We start from the raw sequence: 16,485 nt of genomic DNA on the forward strand, positions 1-16,485 counted from the left end.
TTACTTTAAAGTTTCATGTTTTGTTGCTTTTATTATTTAATTATCCAACTGAAATCTAAGACTTTTTACCTCTGACAGTCCACCTTTTACTTTTTCCTTTGGTTACAAAGCTGTGGTGACAACTCATCACTACAGATAAATATTTGCATTGAAAGGCTGACAATGTCCAACTGTTGAGTTGTAGCCCACTCATGATTGCCAGATGTTTCATTGCTCCACATCCATCTGCAACTGGGGCTTGATCTGCTGTGACACTAAGTTCATTGCCTCACAATGCCCCAAAAGTAAACCAGTCATCTTGTTTGAGCAGTTGATTTGGAGTCCTAATGTCACATTTTTGAACAGAATAACACAGCTTTGAATGCCAGAAGCATAGCTCAATGTATTGATCAATTGATCAACATAGATCAGTTGTCTTCATCTAGTCTAGTCTTCAATAGGACACAGGGCAGACAACATCTCTTACCTCTGGTTCATTTTTATGTTTGAAATGACAACTTCTGCTGTTGAAGTGGACTGTTCTTTACTCTTTCCAGAACAGCTGACCACTGGAGCTTCAATGAGAAATATGTCGCATCGTGGCTATTGCAAATCACAGAATCTGTTTCTGCAAATGCTGAACTATACCTTATTGGAAAATAATATAGTCATGCCTCATTTGCAAACAAAGCAAGACTTGTCTTTCATAAAACAAAGTTGATGTCTTTTCAGTGACGTACTTGAATACTAGATACTAAGAAGATAAGTATTAATCCTTCTGAAAACTTGTCTGTGAAGCAGAAGTGCTGGGACAGTTTCTCAGCAACTGCAAAATGAATGCAAGTCAATTTATCGTAGTGTTCTGAGTCGCTTTACACCAGCAGAGGCGTGGCCATACCAGTGTCTTTTTACAACACCACTCTAGTGAAGCATAATGCTCTTTGAGCTCCCAGAACAGAGTCAAGGAATACCTACTGCCCACAGCCCACGTGAAGCCCGTTGCATGCTCTGGTCCTATGTTTTGTTTCAATTTTGACACTAATTTGTGTTTGCAGGTGTGAAAGCTGTGGTGCTGTCTTCCACTCTGAGTGCAAAGTGAAGGCTGTGCCATGCCCCAGGTGTGTGCGTAAAGAATTGCAGAAGAAGCAGAAATCCTTCTGGAGGCAACTGAATATGGACGAGAACTTCGAAGAGTCTTGCACCATGTTTGAATTGTCATATCAGAACACATGAGGTCCTGAAGGCTGTGGCCAGCCTGAAGAGAATCCCTCTCCCAGCTGCCAGCTCAAGCAAATTCTCTGCTTAGAACAGGCAGAAATTGTTTTCAAAAATATTACCTGACCTCCTTCAGCTGTGAAGTAAGAGCTGCCAAAGTGGCCATAAAGCCTTGTTGGTTTTGAAATACCAATGGCTAAACTGCATTGAAGTCCAGCCTTTGGCTCTCATACAAAATGTGGTTTATGAGAAATGCTTTAGGTCTAGCTAATTAAGTACTCAACTTTCTTTTCCACCTCTGGAGAACACTTTATCTCAAGGCAGAAAATATTTGCTGCCATGACTGCATTATTTTTTATGTTGTTCATTTAGAGTTGATGAACCATTTACTTATTTGTGTGTATTATTTATTTATTAGGAGCCTTGGCAGGGGTTCTGGTGAGGTGATTCACAGAACCTAATAGAGCAGGAATTATTTTAAATCCACTGTCTCCTTCTGATACGGACATGTGGTTCCATTTCCTCATGTTTTCAGAGAACTATTTTAAAGGATCTCCCTTAAACCTTATTCGGGGTGCTTGCAAACATAAGACACAGAATAATTCCTTCAGTTATGTTTATATATTTATAACCACCAGTGAACTACTCCATATTCAGATAACCATGGGACTTGCTACTCTTTTTGTTCAGGCTGGGAATATCAGTTAAGCTCTGTCACTGAAGTCCTTTGAGATTTGTGCTGGTTACTTTTGATTCATGGGAGACTATGTCCTTGTCTGTAGTAACATGATGTTGGTTCTCCTCCTTCCAGTCTGAAACTTCAGGGCATTTTAAGAGTTCACATTGGTTTTCTGTTTATTTCCTGAAGTTTACTTCAAATTTTTTTCTAATCTGAACCTGTTAAACTGATAGTCAGGAAAGTGTCTTGCCCATTTTAGTTAGCAAATACCTCCAAAATTGTGAAACACTACTTTGCTGTCTTCAAATACAATTTGTGTCCTGCATTCTCTCTGAGCTCTGAGGCATTTATAGTTCCGTAATGATTTCCATGGTGGACAGTGAAGTTCCTCAAGGTGTGATTCTGCTTCACACACCTGGAACAAAGGGAAGTATAAAACACAGTGAATTATTTTGTAAAGGGAAGTAAGTACCTGTTGGATTTAACTGGAGAGCTGTGTGTCCTTACTGGCAGTATGTTTAATTCAGGGCGAGTTCACTTCCAATGAGCCGTTAGATTGTCTTCCCCCCATTTCACATTCCTGACTCTTTTCCACACCCTGCGGTGATATGTGTATTACATACCTATGAAAGCATTCATATATATATATATATATATACACACAAAATCTATATATAGAAACTAAATATGGTTTCAGGAGAATAATGCCAGTTGCATGTGTTTTTTTCCTCTCCTCTCAGATAGGTTTGTGAAAATATGGAATATTGATTTTTGCTTCCTATATAATCTACAGACTCCATTCAAGGCAGAAAGTTTTGATTGTTGAAGCATCTCACTAATTGCTGAAGTATTTTAAATGAAAGAACAGGGTACATCATGCTTACATTAAAAGGTAAAATGCTACAATGAGTTGCCTTGTACTGGAATATAAGTGGTTACCTTTTCCAGCCTTCAGTAAAAGAAAAGAGTAGCGTTCTCAAATTTGAGTGCAACTACTATATATATGTATACACACACAGAAGCATGTTTATATCTCTATACATTAGACAACCTGTGCCTTTCTTTTGCAGAAATCCTTCTTTCATTGGGATTCTTTAGAAGGAAGTGAGGGTTTTTCCATGTTCTTGGCAAAGTGCTGTAGGGATTCCCATACTTAATAAACCCGGTGAATCATGCACCTTTGTCACTAAAATTAATACTTCCCATACACAATGGTGTCTCTGTCTCAGCTCACTGTTCCTCATGTGAAATGAGTTGCTTTTGGCTATCACCCTTAAAGGTATAATGTTCCTTGCAAATCCATTCCCATGCAAAGAATTCCCTGTGTGTTCAGAAATGCAAACACTGGGGAAGTATTGTGGAATTAGTCAGGCAAACAGGAACTGCACTGGTACTGGCTGAATAAACAGAACGCTCCCATGTTTTTCAGCTTGTGTCACTACAATTACTGCTGCGGCAAAGCCAGTAGCTCTGAAACTGTCAGCATCTGGCAGGTACTATTTTGAATTATCTGTAGACATAATGTTAGGTCATTAAAGAAAAAATGGTGGTGTTTTACATATCATCATGCTCTGGTATTTAAAATACCTCACAGTGCTTGTTCATGTCCAGCTCAGTTTGGAGAAGGCTGCTTGAGTGCACTGTCAAAAACCATGTGGAGTCAGGGAATCAAGGTTCAGACTTTGCAAAATATTAGTTACTTTGACAGATGTCCTATCTCCAAAGTACCAGTCATGTGGGTGGTTAGATATTGGAATTGAATGCTGGAATAACAACATAGACAGCATTGGAGTTGCTCTGGGTTTGTACGTGTACTACAGAACAGTTTCTTTGCTAACAGAGATTTAAAGGATAAAAAAAGTATGATGTTGGCAAAACTGCTGAAATTAGTCATGGGTCTGAAACCACTGCCATTACAAATGACACAGAGCAAGAGCACGTTATGATATTCTGTCAGTGCCCAGAGCTTTATGTTAAAGGATACTGTGCAATACAGATCATGCTGTTTGCTTTAAAATGCAGTGTTGTTGTAAACCAGCTAGTTCCTAAAATGAATAGACATTTATTTCTACTTTAAAAAAGTGATACAGCTTCACAGTAGCTCTAGGAGCAGGCTGTAAGGTGAAAGATGATGTCCTCTCAGGGATGCCTAGCTCCTATCCAAAACCAGTTATTCCTTATAAATGGGTAGGATAAAATATTCTGTCATCAATTTTTGTAAGCATAATGAAAGGCTTAATCCTGCCCTCAGTCAATTTTCTTGCAGGAGCCATCTGCAAGCAGGAGCCTCAGCCTGGGGTTGTGCAGGTGGTTTGGGTTTCAGACAGTGCTGTACCCTTGCATGGTTGTCTCTGCTGTACTGCCAGTGCTCTGTGCTGGTCCCCACTGCTCTGTGTGTCCCTTCTGCAGCCCACAGCCTGCACAGGGCTCTGCTCTGCAGACTTCTGGATGAGCATCAGCTGGTCAAGTTCCTGGGGGCTTTGCAGATTGCACCACTCTGCCCACACCCTCCCCCCACCCCAGGTGAAATTATGCATTAGTACTTCAGACGTGTCCTACCCACACATGAAATAAATTTGAACGATACTATTTCATTGTGAATCAAGAATGAAATATGCTGTTTGTCTTCTTCAAAGAGAAGATGCTTTCATAACTGACTGAGAAGGAATTGATCTGTAATCCAGTTACTGCTTTTTTTTGTACAGAATTTATCATCTGTGTAAAAATAGGATGCTTAACTGCAGTGGACCATAGCTTCACTCTCTACAGGTACTTACAGTTGTTAGTCTGATATTATTTTAATCTATGACACTATTGAGATCCTTATTCAAGTCTCTTTTCCTCTTTACCCTAACCATCTTCCTTTCCTTTAATGGGAAGATGGGCCTATTTAGGGGCTGCAAACTTCAGCTCTTTTTGCATTATCAATCTATAAAAAGAGAAATTTGTATTTCTTGTGTAGGAATCCTCCTATTGCTTTTCTTGGTTTTTGTCTGTCTTATGTGGTGGAAAATGATGGGTTCGTGATGTGACAAAATATCCTGGCTGGCACATACCAATATGAGCTCACTGCTGGATCCATAGGAATTGGTAGGTTTGAGGGAAGGTACTCTTTTGAGAGGAACTTAAATTTTTTGCAGTACTGCACAGGCTCTGATGGCCCTGTTAGGAGTGAATCATCATGGTATCTCTAGAGCTCCTCTTGTCAAAGCTTCTCCTATTATTAGGATAGTATGTGTATTACAATAGATTGATGATAATGTCTTGAAAGATTTTTAAAAAGAGCAGAGGATGTCTGTTTACAATGAAATGGGGAAGCTGCCCAGTTGAATTTTGCTTTTTCCCTGTAGCAACAAAAGCCACTGAGTTTCCTAAGCTTCCCAAAGGTCACTGCCTGGATTGCAGCTGAATGTTGATCTGTGTAAAAAAAAAATTAATTGAATAATATCATGATCTTCTAATTTGGTTTTTTTTTTCCGCCACTGAGTTGCAAGCCAGTCTCCCCTCTCTCTTCACTGTCTCTGTTCCTCTCCATACTCACAGTACTGAGCCTATAGCCAGGCTTGGAGCTTCATAGGTCATTGTATTGCTTTTGAACCAGTTGAGTCCAGTCATTCTCTCCTTTGTAATTTGCCTTCCGATTTTCCCTTCCCAGTAGGAGTGCCTTACAGTACAGTATATTAGTGTCTCTCTTCCTGTTTTGGATTTCCTGATTGTATCTGCTGTTTTATTAACTTGTAGACTTAAACTGAAATGCTTCTGTGGCTGGGCCTGCTCTTTTGCAGGAGCAGCTGAGTAAATCAGTTTGCTTGTTCTGCCCTTGTGAAGTTAGCTCTACAGGCTTCATATACCAGCTCTGAAGACACCAAGCTGTGTGGGAACTCCTCACTTTTGCTCCTTTTGGTGCCTTAAATTTTGAGAGGTGAACAATTTTTTTTAGAAATGCTCTGCCATGATGCAATGTGTTTGGCATCAGAGCTTAAAACTCTTGCTCGTGACAGTTTCCATCATGCTAGGAATGGTAACCATAAAATTTGTTTACTGTCCATGCTTTGTGAGGGCATTATAAGAGAGGATAGTGTAGAGATGGTATTGGTTCTTATGTGTGTTTTTGAGACTTGTTGGACTGCTTAGCCTGAGATGCAGTTGTGCAAGACCTTCAGAAGCTGTGCATATATAATAATATCAGGTACAGAGAATTAAAACAGGGTCAGGTCACATGCAGTTTTTCTCCTCCTGGAACCCCTGGCCAATCCACACAATGTGGCCAGAGACTCCCATACTGAGCCCCCTGCTTGCTTGCACAGCTGGGTCCAGTGGTCCCACTCCACAGCTGGGAGTGAAGGTGTTTCCTCAAAGCTCAATTTTAATGCAGCCTGGCTCCCTGAAGGCTGACCCAGTGGGGGTTTAGTCAGCCTCACCTTAGAGAGAGGGTTAACCCGTTGAAATTGTAGCATTATTTGCTAAAGTATCTGGCAGGTGTCAGCCTAGGGCACAAGTCCATACTGTGATTTTCTAAGTCCACATTTGACACCAGTAGCAGGAATCCCCTTAACAGCAGCAGTGCTGCTACTGCATTTTAGCAGTACAGTGAGGAGACAGCCTGGATAATAATGTGCAAAATCCTTCTTTACTTGAAAATCCTGGTGTGGCCGTGATGGCTTGAGCTATGTGTTAAAATGCCAATTCCACCCAAATTCCTTAGGGTGACCATTAATCCAAATTGCAAACATGCTACTTGTGGTCAGCATCAGAGATATCTAGGTCTGGAGAGCTATCGCTGTCTAGGACCAAAGTTTATTAGACTCTGTCTTTGTGCACAGATGTCAGTGGCTCAATTATTTATTTATTCCTGTCTAATCCACATGTTAAACCATTATGGATCCTTGAATTCGCAGCATTGTTTTGGTGGAAAAAGGATTTGTTTCAGTTTTGCTTATGCACTTGTCTACCAAGTTGATTTTGCTTAAACTAAGCTGTGCTTTCAGTTTTGATTTTTAATTAATACCTGTGATACCAAGTTACCTTACATGAGTCCCTGCTATACTTGAGGTAAGCTAAAGTAAATTCATGAGCAAAATGTGTGTTTCATAAGTATTAAGTGACAAAGGCAGCTTCCAAATCAACTTTAGTTCAGTCAAGGCAGTTGAAAGCCAGGGAAAACCAGGTGTGAGCAGCAGAGCACAGTGTCTGATGTGGTCCCTGGCAGCCTGGGCTTTCCTTCCTGCCAGAGCACCAGCTCACCTGCACCCCTTACAGTGAATTTTAGCATTGCTGGCAGTGCACCCTGAGTTTTTGGAACACCCTTATGTGTGTGTGCTACTGTGTTAACTTATTTGCAACATTGTTATGTGTGTTTCATTGTTTGCATTGTTGGTTTGTTTTTTTTTACTTTTGACAAGGATATTTTTTTTATTATCTGCAACTACTGGGCAATAGTCTTAATTTATTATTGATGTGTAATGATGTTATAATTTAAATCTGTTGAGTTGAATTGCTTGTTGACACTTGAGCAGGGTTTGTTTGGGTTTGTTTGGGTTCACTTGTGACTGCATCAGAGCACCAGTCCCTCCTGTATAAAGGCAACTCTCAATAAACACTAAAAAAATGTTACTCATCCTTTTTAATTTCCCTTCTGGTGGGTACTGTACCATGGGTAGGGTAAGCTCTGAAAGAGTGATAGTTTTCTTAAAAATGCTTCTCTGCTGGTTAAAGTCTTCTGAAACTAAGAAAATGTGATACATACTGTTCCCAGATCTCAGCCAGGAGGGCCTCTGGAACTACTGTTGATGTCTGCATCAGGCTCTGGGGGTTTGGATTCCCAGTTAAATCTTGTGGTTTTGGAACACCACAAGTTCCTAGATTTTTAATGGTGCTGACCCATTAAAAGCTCCCAGGGGAGCTTACTGTGGCTTTGAGGCACCCTTGAAACAGAGCTCGTGGGAGGCTTGCAGCAGCAGCTGCTTACTGTGTGGCTGCCATGTGTCCTCTGCCAGAAGGGTCCAAGGTCAGGGCCTTGAACTCTTAAGTAAGGGAGGCATCTCCCAGGTGGACTGAGAGGACCACTGAGGGGCTGGAAGGACAGGACTTTGCCCATCTTATGAGGGTTCTCACACCTATGGATGTAGGAGCAGGCAAGATTCTTGTTGTTCTTGGTTGCTTCTTCCAGTGCACCAGCTAAGGAGTTTCTGCAGCTCCTTGAATCTGGATTTGATGACTAAAGATTGCAGCACAGAGCTGTGGTGGAGCTCATGGGCCTAAAACCTCTGCCTGAGACTCCCCAGAGCATTCCACAGCCAGCCCTATGCTCTGGCAGCTTTCAAAGAGAAGGATATATCCCCTCCTTCACTAACTTCCTGGCCCTCCTCAGGAAAACCAGAAGTCCATCAGGAATGTCAATCCTCTCTCCTACAGGAACCTTTGGACTTCATCCCTGTGATGAAATCAGCTACAAGCAATGAGTTAATGTTTGACCAGGACCACACAAGCTGCACAAGGAAACCATGTGCAAGACCTTCTCTTCCTCCTTATTTGCTTTACAAGGTGAGCAAATTCTGCTATGACATCTCCTTCCCCTTTCACTGCCACCTCCCCTCCTCACTTCACCCTGTAAGAGGTGCTGTGAAAAAGCATCCAGGCAGAGCAGAGACCATGGGCTCTGTGGAGCCCTGGGAAGAGCATGCTAATCCAAGCTCTAGCTCTTATTTTAAAGTCAGGATAATTCATTTTAAAAGAGCTACCCTTCTAGTTCTCAGACCAAAATTAAGAATATTTGGGTTAATATGTGAAGTTGACTGGTTTTCTGAAAGAATGGAGCTAGCAACCTTCTCCTTTCCTTAGGGACTGTCTGTGAGGCTTTACTGTAGCTTTTCAGTGAAAGCACGCTGAGGGCAAATGAAAATATTCTGGGAGTGTGTGTACATAGCTCTGGACTGTCTTGTTAAAAGAGTTCTTGTTTAACTAAATACTCTCCAAAATAGTGGTCCCATTTAAAGGCCTGAGTATTACCACCATGAGAAGGTGGTGAAAAGCATCTCAGATAATCAAGTGTCGCAATTAAAACCAGACAAAGTCTCCAAGGCAAGCAGGAGTAAATTCCATCCATTTTAAGCATAGACAAATATAAAACTTGGCATTGAAGCTGCAAACATGCTTTAAAAAAGTCAGTCCATTGTTTATAGTAAGTGACTTTCAATTTTCTGTAATTAGTTTCAAGGCATTAGCATTCATTTAGATATTAAAAACAAAGGTGTGAGGCTCATCTGGAAAGCAAGACAAGTCAGATAAGAGCTTGTGTTAAAGCATTGAACTTTTTAACTTGAAAATTCTCAGGTATTTATCATGTAGGTACAATATGATGCATTTAGAAGTAAACAAGAAGGAATTATTATTAAAGTTAGGTACTATTTAAAAATAAGAAAGTACAAATTACTGAATCAGTGTAAGAAAGTAGTAGATGTAATCAGCAGGCATGGAGCAGTTCAGTCCAAAGTGGTTTCCTAGCATTTAGGATTATAAATTAATCTCATTTCTGACTGACACTGCAGGTAAATACCTGAAGTGCAGCAACAAAGTAATGAAACACAAGGAGTGTGCAGTTTTGGCACCACAATACAAGTAAGAGGTTAGGCTATTAGAGAGCATCCAAGAGGAGGGCAGCAAAGATGGTGAAGGGCCTTGAGGGGAAGCCATATGAGGAACAGCTGAGGTTGTTTGGTCTGTTCAGTCTGGAGATGAGGACACTGAGGGGAGACCTCACTGCAGTTACAACTTCCTTGTGAGGGGAAGAGCAGGGGAAAGCATTGATCTCTGTGGTGCCAGCAACAGGACCTGAGGAACTGGCCTGAAATTGTGTCAGGGGGGATTTAGGTTGGGTATTAGGGAAAGGGTGGCTGGGCTGGAATGGGCTCCCCAAGGCAGTGGTCACAGCACCAAGCCTGGCAGAGTTCAAGAAGTCTTTGGACAATGCTCTCAGGCACAGGGTGTGGATCTTGGGGATGGTGCTGTGCAGGGCAACGAGTTCAACTCCCTAGTTCTTGTGGGTCCCTTCCAACTTAGCTTGTTCTGTAATTCTGTGTCTCTCCCTCAGTTTGTACCTTCCCCTGCAATGATTTCTGAGAGCAGGGGTACAAATGCCCATGAAAGCAAGGCTAGGGTAGAAAACAAATGCCAGCACCATCCTGTCATCAGGTGTTGTCACGCAGTGGCTTGTGACATTGGTGGATACTTTCTTGTGTACATATTGCAAAATGTCCTGTTCTGCCTTGGACTCTGCACTTCTGAAGGACACTTGTTTTGGATTTGACAGACAGCATGTTCAGTCCTTTACCTTGGATCCTTTACAGGATCCAAAACCTGCTGGCTCCGATGAAAACAGCAGTTGGTCAAAGAACCAGAGCTGGGCTCTCAGTATTTAAAGACAGGAGCTGTGGCAGTGTATAAAATTGACAGGTTCCTTGTGAAATACAAGTGCATCTAGCACAGAGTTAACGCTGGGTGATAACAGGTAAAAGAGGGCAAAAGCATAATAAAATACAGGTCTCTACTGTAGGTATTTACACAGTATCAACATTGTTAGCTGTGCTTAGAGATTTATGTCAAGTGTTAACTGCACTGTCATAAAACAATAAAGTACTTCTGTGAAGGGTTTAGGGCAAAGGGGAGGCAGAGAAGTCTCACTATATAAGGTCCTCCTCCTGCATCTGTGGTAATCCATGGGAATGTTTCCATAGTTGTCAGCAGGAGTTGTGTGGAGGCCTGCTAGGGGAGGGCAAGCTGAAGCACATTTACTATGTTTAGAGCAGGTAACTAATGATTTTGTCTCGGGGAGGATGTTGCCACCACCAAATTCTAGGAGCTAACACAGCTGATAAATCCACCTTGCAGTAAGTGGGGAGATTAGGGTTCCTCCTGACAGCAGGGATGTCCTTTGGAGTTTCATAGCAATGCTGAAGCATAAAATCTGAGAGATTACAATAAGAGAACTACTGTGCTCCATGTGGCCATGGGGTGAAAAGGGCAAGAGTCCAGTGTCCCAGGGTTTCTACACAGCGTACCCTGGACTCTGCACACTTCCAGCTCTAGGCTGTTGCAACTCTGCTACTCACACTGGGCTCACAGTAGGCTTCCCCTCAGCATTTTGGCTGCAGGACCAGACTTCTCATCTGAGTTTAGTGTTTATATGTAGTGGACCAAACTGAAACGCCAGTCCCAATCAGTCAGAGCACCAGGGAGTTTAGATCCAGGCACAGTGCCTGCCTGTCCATGGGTCTGTAGCTCCAGTTTGTCTTCCCTACTTGTTGTGTCTGCCCTTCATGAGGTTATGGCAAGATTGCTTCTCCAAGCCATGCTGGTACATGGGACTTAGTATAGAAGAGTATTGCTCTTCCACTAGAGATGGTTCCTATGGAGTTGTTCCCTGTTTAGATGCCACTGTATGGGACAGTGTTTTCTTGCTTCTTTCCAGATGCAGGAAGTAATTCTTCTTTATCAAAACATCTAGTAGAAGTGTCCCCCACCACAGCAGTCCCACAGCTGTCCTGTGAGTGATAGGAGAATTACCTGCTTCCTGACCCTGCTGTGGACAGTGCTTCTCAAAGGTCAGTCAGCTTCAAATAAGAGAAACACCTTTGCCCAGAAGATATTTCAGAGCCCTTCATAAACTTGAGTATTGCTGCCAGTCTTGCTTTCTCTGTCAGGAACCACAGTGCTTTACGCCTGCTTGTCTTCACTGTTCTCTGAGGGAGCTGATAGGAGCTGTTTGGAAAACAGATGGGTAGGTGTTGAGCACTTCAGCATCTGACCCCATGTCTCTCAACTGTCTGAATTAATTTTGAGCCAATTCAACTGGGTGAGCCTTACATACTTCTTTCTCAAATGCATTGGCCATGCCATTTCCTGTCTCATATATTATCTTAAAAGCTAATGAATAGAGCTAAAGTCCGTCCCTCACTTGTCAGCCACATCAGCTTTAAAACTCCAGGCCTAACTTCATACTGGGACAGCTTTCAAAACCCACGGGCTCATTCCTGCCATATTTCAGTGTTAGACTGAGTTAGTCCCTCCTGAGTCCTGGGTGGTGTCAGAGTGGCAATAAGCAGCTTCAGTCCCATGGCACCTATTGTCCCTTTCATCCCTCCAGCCCTCAGCTTTGCTGGTGCTGGAGATGTGGCCCAGATTCATTCCCGTACTCCCAACAGCACCACAGGCTCCTACTCCACAGGACCAGCACCTACCCCAGCAGAGTGCTGTAGGGCACCCTGTCCTCGCATCCCACTGTCCTGGTGCAAAATACAGATATGTTAAGCTCAGTTTAGAAAGAGGTGAGCAGTCTCCCATGTGTAGCCAGGGCAGAGTGCCCCCCGCAGCAGCATTTTGGCTCTGTGTGTGACCTTTTCCCATGAATATCTCAGTGATGTCCTCATCACATGAGTTCTCCAGCCTCTGGCATGGTGAGACAGCCTGGGAGATTGTGACGACCCTTTGAGATTGCACATCTCTTGCTCTGCACAGCCACGCGTTACAATTTTTCGCCTTACCCTTCCATGTAGGAATGCGGGGGGGCCCTTGGAGCAAGCTGCCCGGGACGGGCACGGACGTGCCCGCGGGAGAGACGCGGGGCTGAGCGCGTTTCTCGCTCCTCACACTTCTCTTTTTCCCGTGTCCCGCCTCGGTGATTGGAAAGGACCCATGTCCCGTGTTCCACCCACCCCCCCGCGGCCCCCTCTCCTTCCCCGGCCGCACAATTGTCGCCGCCAATTAGTGCATTGTTAGGGCACACAATGGCGCTGTGGCCACTGGAATGGGCCGCTTTTGTGCGTCTCCAGTCGGCTGTAGGGGCAGTCAAGATTCATTTAGGGCCTTACACAACATGGACAGAAAATACTATCAGAAAAGCAAAAGGGGGAAAGAAAAAGGGAGAGGTAGCGAGGAGGGGCGGGGGGGTAGCCCGCTATTCAGGGGTTAGCCCAGCCGCATGAAAGGCCCAAGAAGCAGTGCCACATTGAAGACGCCCCTTGGAACACAAAAAGGAACCGGGGCTTAATAGTAATTAGTGGGCAAACTGCAAAGCGCACCGTGGCTCTCCAGTGAATTGTTCCTGCACTTACTGCCATGGCTGCCCCTTCCCCCTTCCCTCCGCTCTGCCTGGGAGGGGGCAGCGCAGGGGTGGGAACTGGCAGCCCTCCTTTACCCACCGGCTTGGGGAGGCCTCACCAAGCTCTTCTTTGTGGCAGGTAAATTGGATTTCATTCTTTAAAGCTCAGAGCCAGTTCCAGGAGGTACTTTGCAGCCAGGGCAGGGGGATGGTTTCAGAGTCAGCACCGTGGCCGTGTCGAGGACTTTAAACAGCCCCGTCCCCTCCTGCAGCCTGCCAGGACACACCGACACACCTTGAGGCTCGGCTCTTTGCCTGCGGCCTGTCTCTCTTTCCTCAGCAGAGACTTGCAGGCCACCGCTGTTGTTTTACTTCTGTTGTTTCTCCCCTTTGTTCATAAAATAATCACCTGCACGGGGTTTTATGATCTGTTTAGGGAAAGGCCTGATAACACCTCAGTCAGCTTAGTAAAGGTGAGGAATCTGCTCAGGCTGAAGACCAAACCTTGCCCATCCTTTCAAAAGTCTGCACAGTGCAGACAGCACTCACCTCCACCTCTCTCCTCTCAGATCTCTCCTATCTACGCCTGCTCTCAGTCACACCAAGGCCTTCATCAGTACATACAGAAGTTCCTAAAGAACATTTTGGCCCAGCACACCTTGGGATTGTCTTAGGCAGCTGCATTAGGGTGCAGGTGAATGTATTTAATCCCTACTTCAGTAGAGATCGGGTTGCTGCTGTTATCAGTCTCAGCTGATCTCCTGAATTTCTTGTACTAGGTTTAGTCAGGAGCCTGTGTCCAACACAGTTAGCTGTGTCTTGGTAATATGCCAGATTAAAAGAGCCACAAGGCAAGTTTGACCCTACATAAATAAATGTGGTTAAGTATTGAGGAGAAATTCAGGGCATCTTAGCCCCTATGGGAAGTACACAGAGGCACAAAATAAGGAATCATTCCTTTTATGTTGTCACGGAATCTAAATATAATCTATGGAAGAAATCTGTGGGGTCTGATTGTTGGTTTGTTGGCTCTTCTTAGGATGTATATTTCAGCTATCCTTGAATACAGGGCTGCTGGGACAGGTGCTCATCTCAAGCACAATCACACACAGTCCCACAAATTTAAACTGGGCTCTTGCAGATTAAGCTCAGTGTGCTTAGACCAGACACCAGCTGACCAAATTTAGTAGTCTCAGCTGGAAATGTTTCCAAACTGCAGTGTGTGAGATACACACACAGAGTTCTGGACCACCATCTCAGTGCTGGTAGAGATTGAAAATGCCTCCCTGTTTCCTCTGGTAGTTAAAACACTCTCCTATCTCCTAGATAGCCAAGAAAGCCTAGGAAATACAGTTGCTGCTCCAGTACCAGTCTTTTTCCATGATCTGGAAGCCACAGCCACTCTGTGTGTCTATACAAAATAGGTTTGGTTGTATTAGAACAGTGAAATAAGATTTATGACTAAGACTTTTTGTCTGTCTGGAATCCCATCAAGGGTTTCATATGAGGCTGTGGGCAGCACAGCGGGCATCAAGGGCTCAGCTGGTGTTGCTGGGATGGCTCCTGCAGTACAAATACAATCAGGGATCTCACTGTCTCACAGATAGAGCTGGTTACAGGCACTGTCTCACAACACAGAACGTGTCTGTCTCTCACCAGCCACACAGTACATCCTCTCTCTGCTAATTAGCAACATCCTTGGCAAAGTCTCAGCTGAAAGGATTACGCTGTCTTCTCACCTTGCTCTATCCCTTCCTCCCTGAAAGAGGGATGTTTGCTCCTGTCAGGATGCAGCTGGCTGGCCCAGGTAAGGAATCTGCCTTGTTTCCCTCCAGACTGCTCATCTACCAGAAATGGATTTTGTCTTCAGGAGTGTAAGCCTGGCCCTGACTGAGAGAGGTGCAGCCTTGCCTCCCTGCAGCAGAGAGCAGAGGTTCTCAGTCTCGTGAGCTCTAGTGGAACAGAGAGGGGAACAGCATCTGCAGCAAGAGCCACAATGGTATTTTTCCAGCTTAGCACCTTGGGGTTGATTTCACTGCTCTCTCTGGCCATAGAGACAAACCATAAACCTTTTGTGTCTGCAGAAACAAGGAGAATTACCTTTCCTTTCTCCTGTTTTTTATGTTCCCTGTCAGCTCAGGCCAAGAGCAATTTGAACTGCAGGTACAGTCAGCACCTGGCATAGGTGGAAGCTTGCACAGGGATTTCTGTGAGTGCACCCAGTAGAATCCTGTCTGCCTTGTGATGGTGTAATGGTTGGGGGTCTGACACTGAAGGAGACATGGAGAAGAGCTCAGCTTCTTCTTTGTCACAAATAGTGGGACAGTTAATTCACCAGCATATCCAACATGAATTCTTGTGCGGACTTTTCTGAGCTAAAGCTGAAGCAAGCTACTTCAGTGTTTTCATGCCATAAGGAAGATGCTGACCTACACGAGCCCCATCTTTGCAATTGTGCTGCCTTTTGTGTCAGTTTGTTGCTTTTACAAAATCAGTTTGATTGTATTACTTTGGTAAAAAAAAAGCCTTGTAAGAGGACTACAGAACCTTGTCATCAATATTTTGGCAACTATGCTAGCACTTGTGGAATATTTTAGAGCACTTTCTTGCATCACCAGGTCATATCCCAAGCTAGATAACATAATTGCATGCTCAGTGTTGCTGTGCATGGCAGTGAGGTGCAGGATTTAGAGAATGGATTCCTTCTTTTGTCCAGCAAATTTCCTGGATTGCTTCAATTCTGTTAACATTAGTCCCTGCCCTTATGGCCATAGAGAGCTGGGAAATCAACCACTCAGCCTTGAGCTGGGAAAAGACCATTTTGGCTCCTGCTGCAGATTCTGCTCCGTTTCCGTTCCACTACAGCACATAAAGGTCACTTGCATGTGTTAATCCTTCACATCTGACTAATACCTGAATGGAAGGTTGCTAGCAACATCCTTTCCAAAATCACCTTGACCTGTGTATTATACTATGCCATGAATGACTTGCAGAAGGAAGTAATCAAAATGTCTGTCGTTCTAGCTAGTGCTAATTGCCTTCTCATCTGTTTCTGGCTCTTTTTATTGTGTCCAATAAATGTTGATTATGCAGGGATTTAAATCTGTATTTCAACATAGTTTTATTCACGTGACGTGAATGACATGACTCACTAAATCTTAGTTCTGATATTCCTCTAGCTCTGTGTCAAGCACTTCAAGGATGTCAAAAGCAGACAGGGAAAATCTGAAGTGCCTGATCTTAGCAAGAACGCCTAAAAGGTCAGATAGAAGAGATTGTTTCACGAGGTCTCTGGCTTTGATACTTTCTGGTTCATAGAAACACAAAATGTATGTGAATGTTCTCCTTCTAGGGTAACGTACATAAGTACATCTACAGGATAAAGCTTTCAAATGCATAATTTTTGATTGTTTCTGATCTTAAGTGAGCAATATGGCATGTTGTAAAGGAGTCCAGTTTCTGGAAATAATGATCCCTTAAGGTTGCCTCAAGAGAGTCCAGAATCACCGCATCTGGA

General features: G+C 43.7%; 1 protein-coding gene across 2 annotated transcripts in view; it reads left to right on the forward strand.

Moving 5' to 3' along the window:
• Positions 1-7,486, forward strand: part of PLEKHM3 (pleckstrin homology domain containing M3) — an 80,329-nt gene extending 72,843 nt beyond the window's left edge. For both annotated transcript variants that reach the window (XM_036386833.2, XM_036386832.2), the window contains one exon: positions 1,035-7,486. In XM_036386833.2, coding sequence (XP_036242726.1) covers positions 1,035-1,212 — 178 coding nt within the window. In that variant the 3' untranslated portion in view covers positions 1,213-7,486. The remainder of the gene's footprint in view (positions 1-1,034) is intronic.
• The last annotated feature ends 8,999 nt before the right edge of the window (positions 7,487-16,485 follow it).

This window comes from Molothrus ater, chromosome 7 (assembly GCF_012460135.2).
Source record: "Molothrus ater isolate BHLD 08-10-18 breed brown headed cowbird chromosome 7, BPBGC_Mater_1.1, whole genome shotgun sequence".
Lineage (NCBI taxonomy): Eukaryota > Metazoa > Chordata > Aves > Passeriformes > Icteridae > Molothrus > Molothrus ater.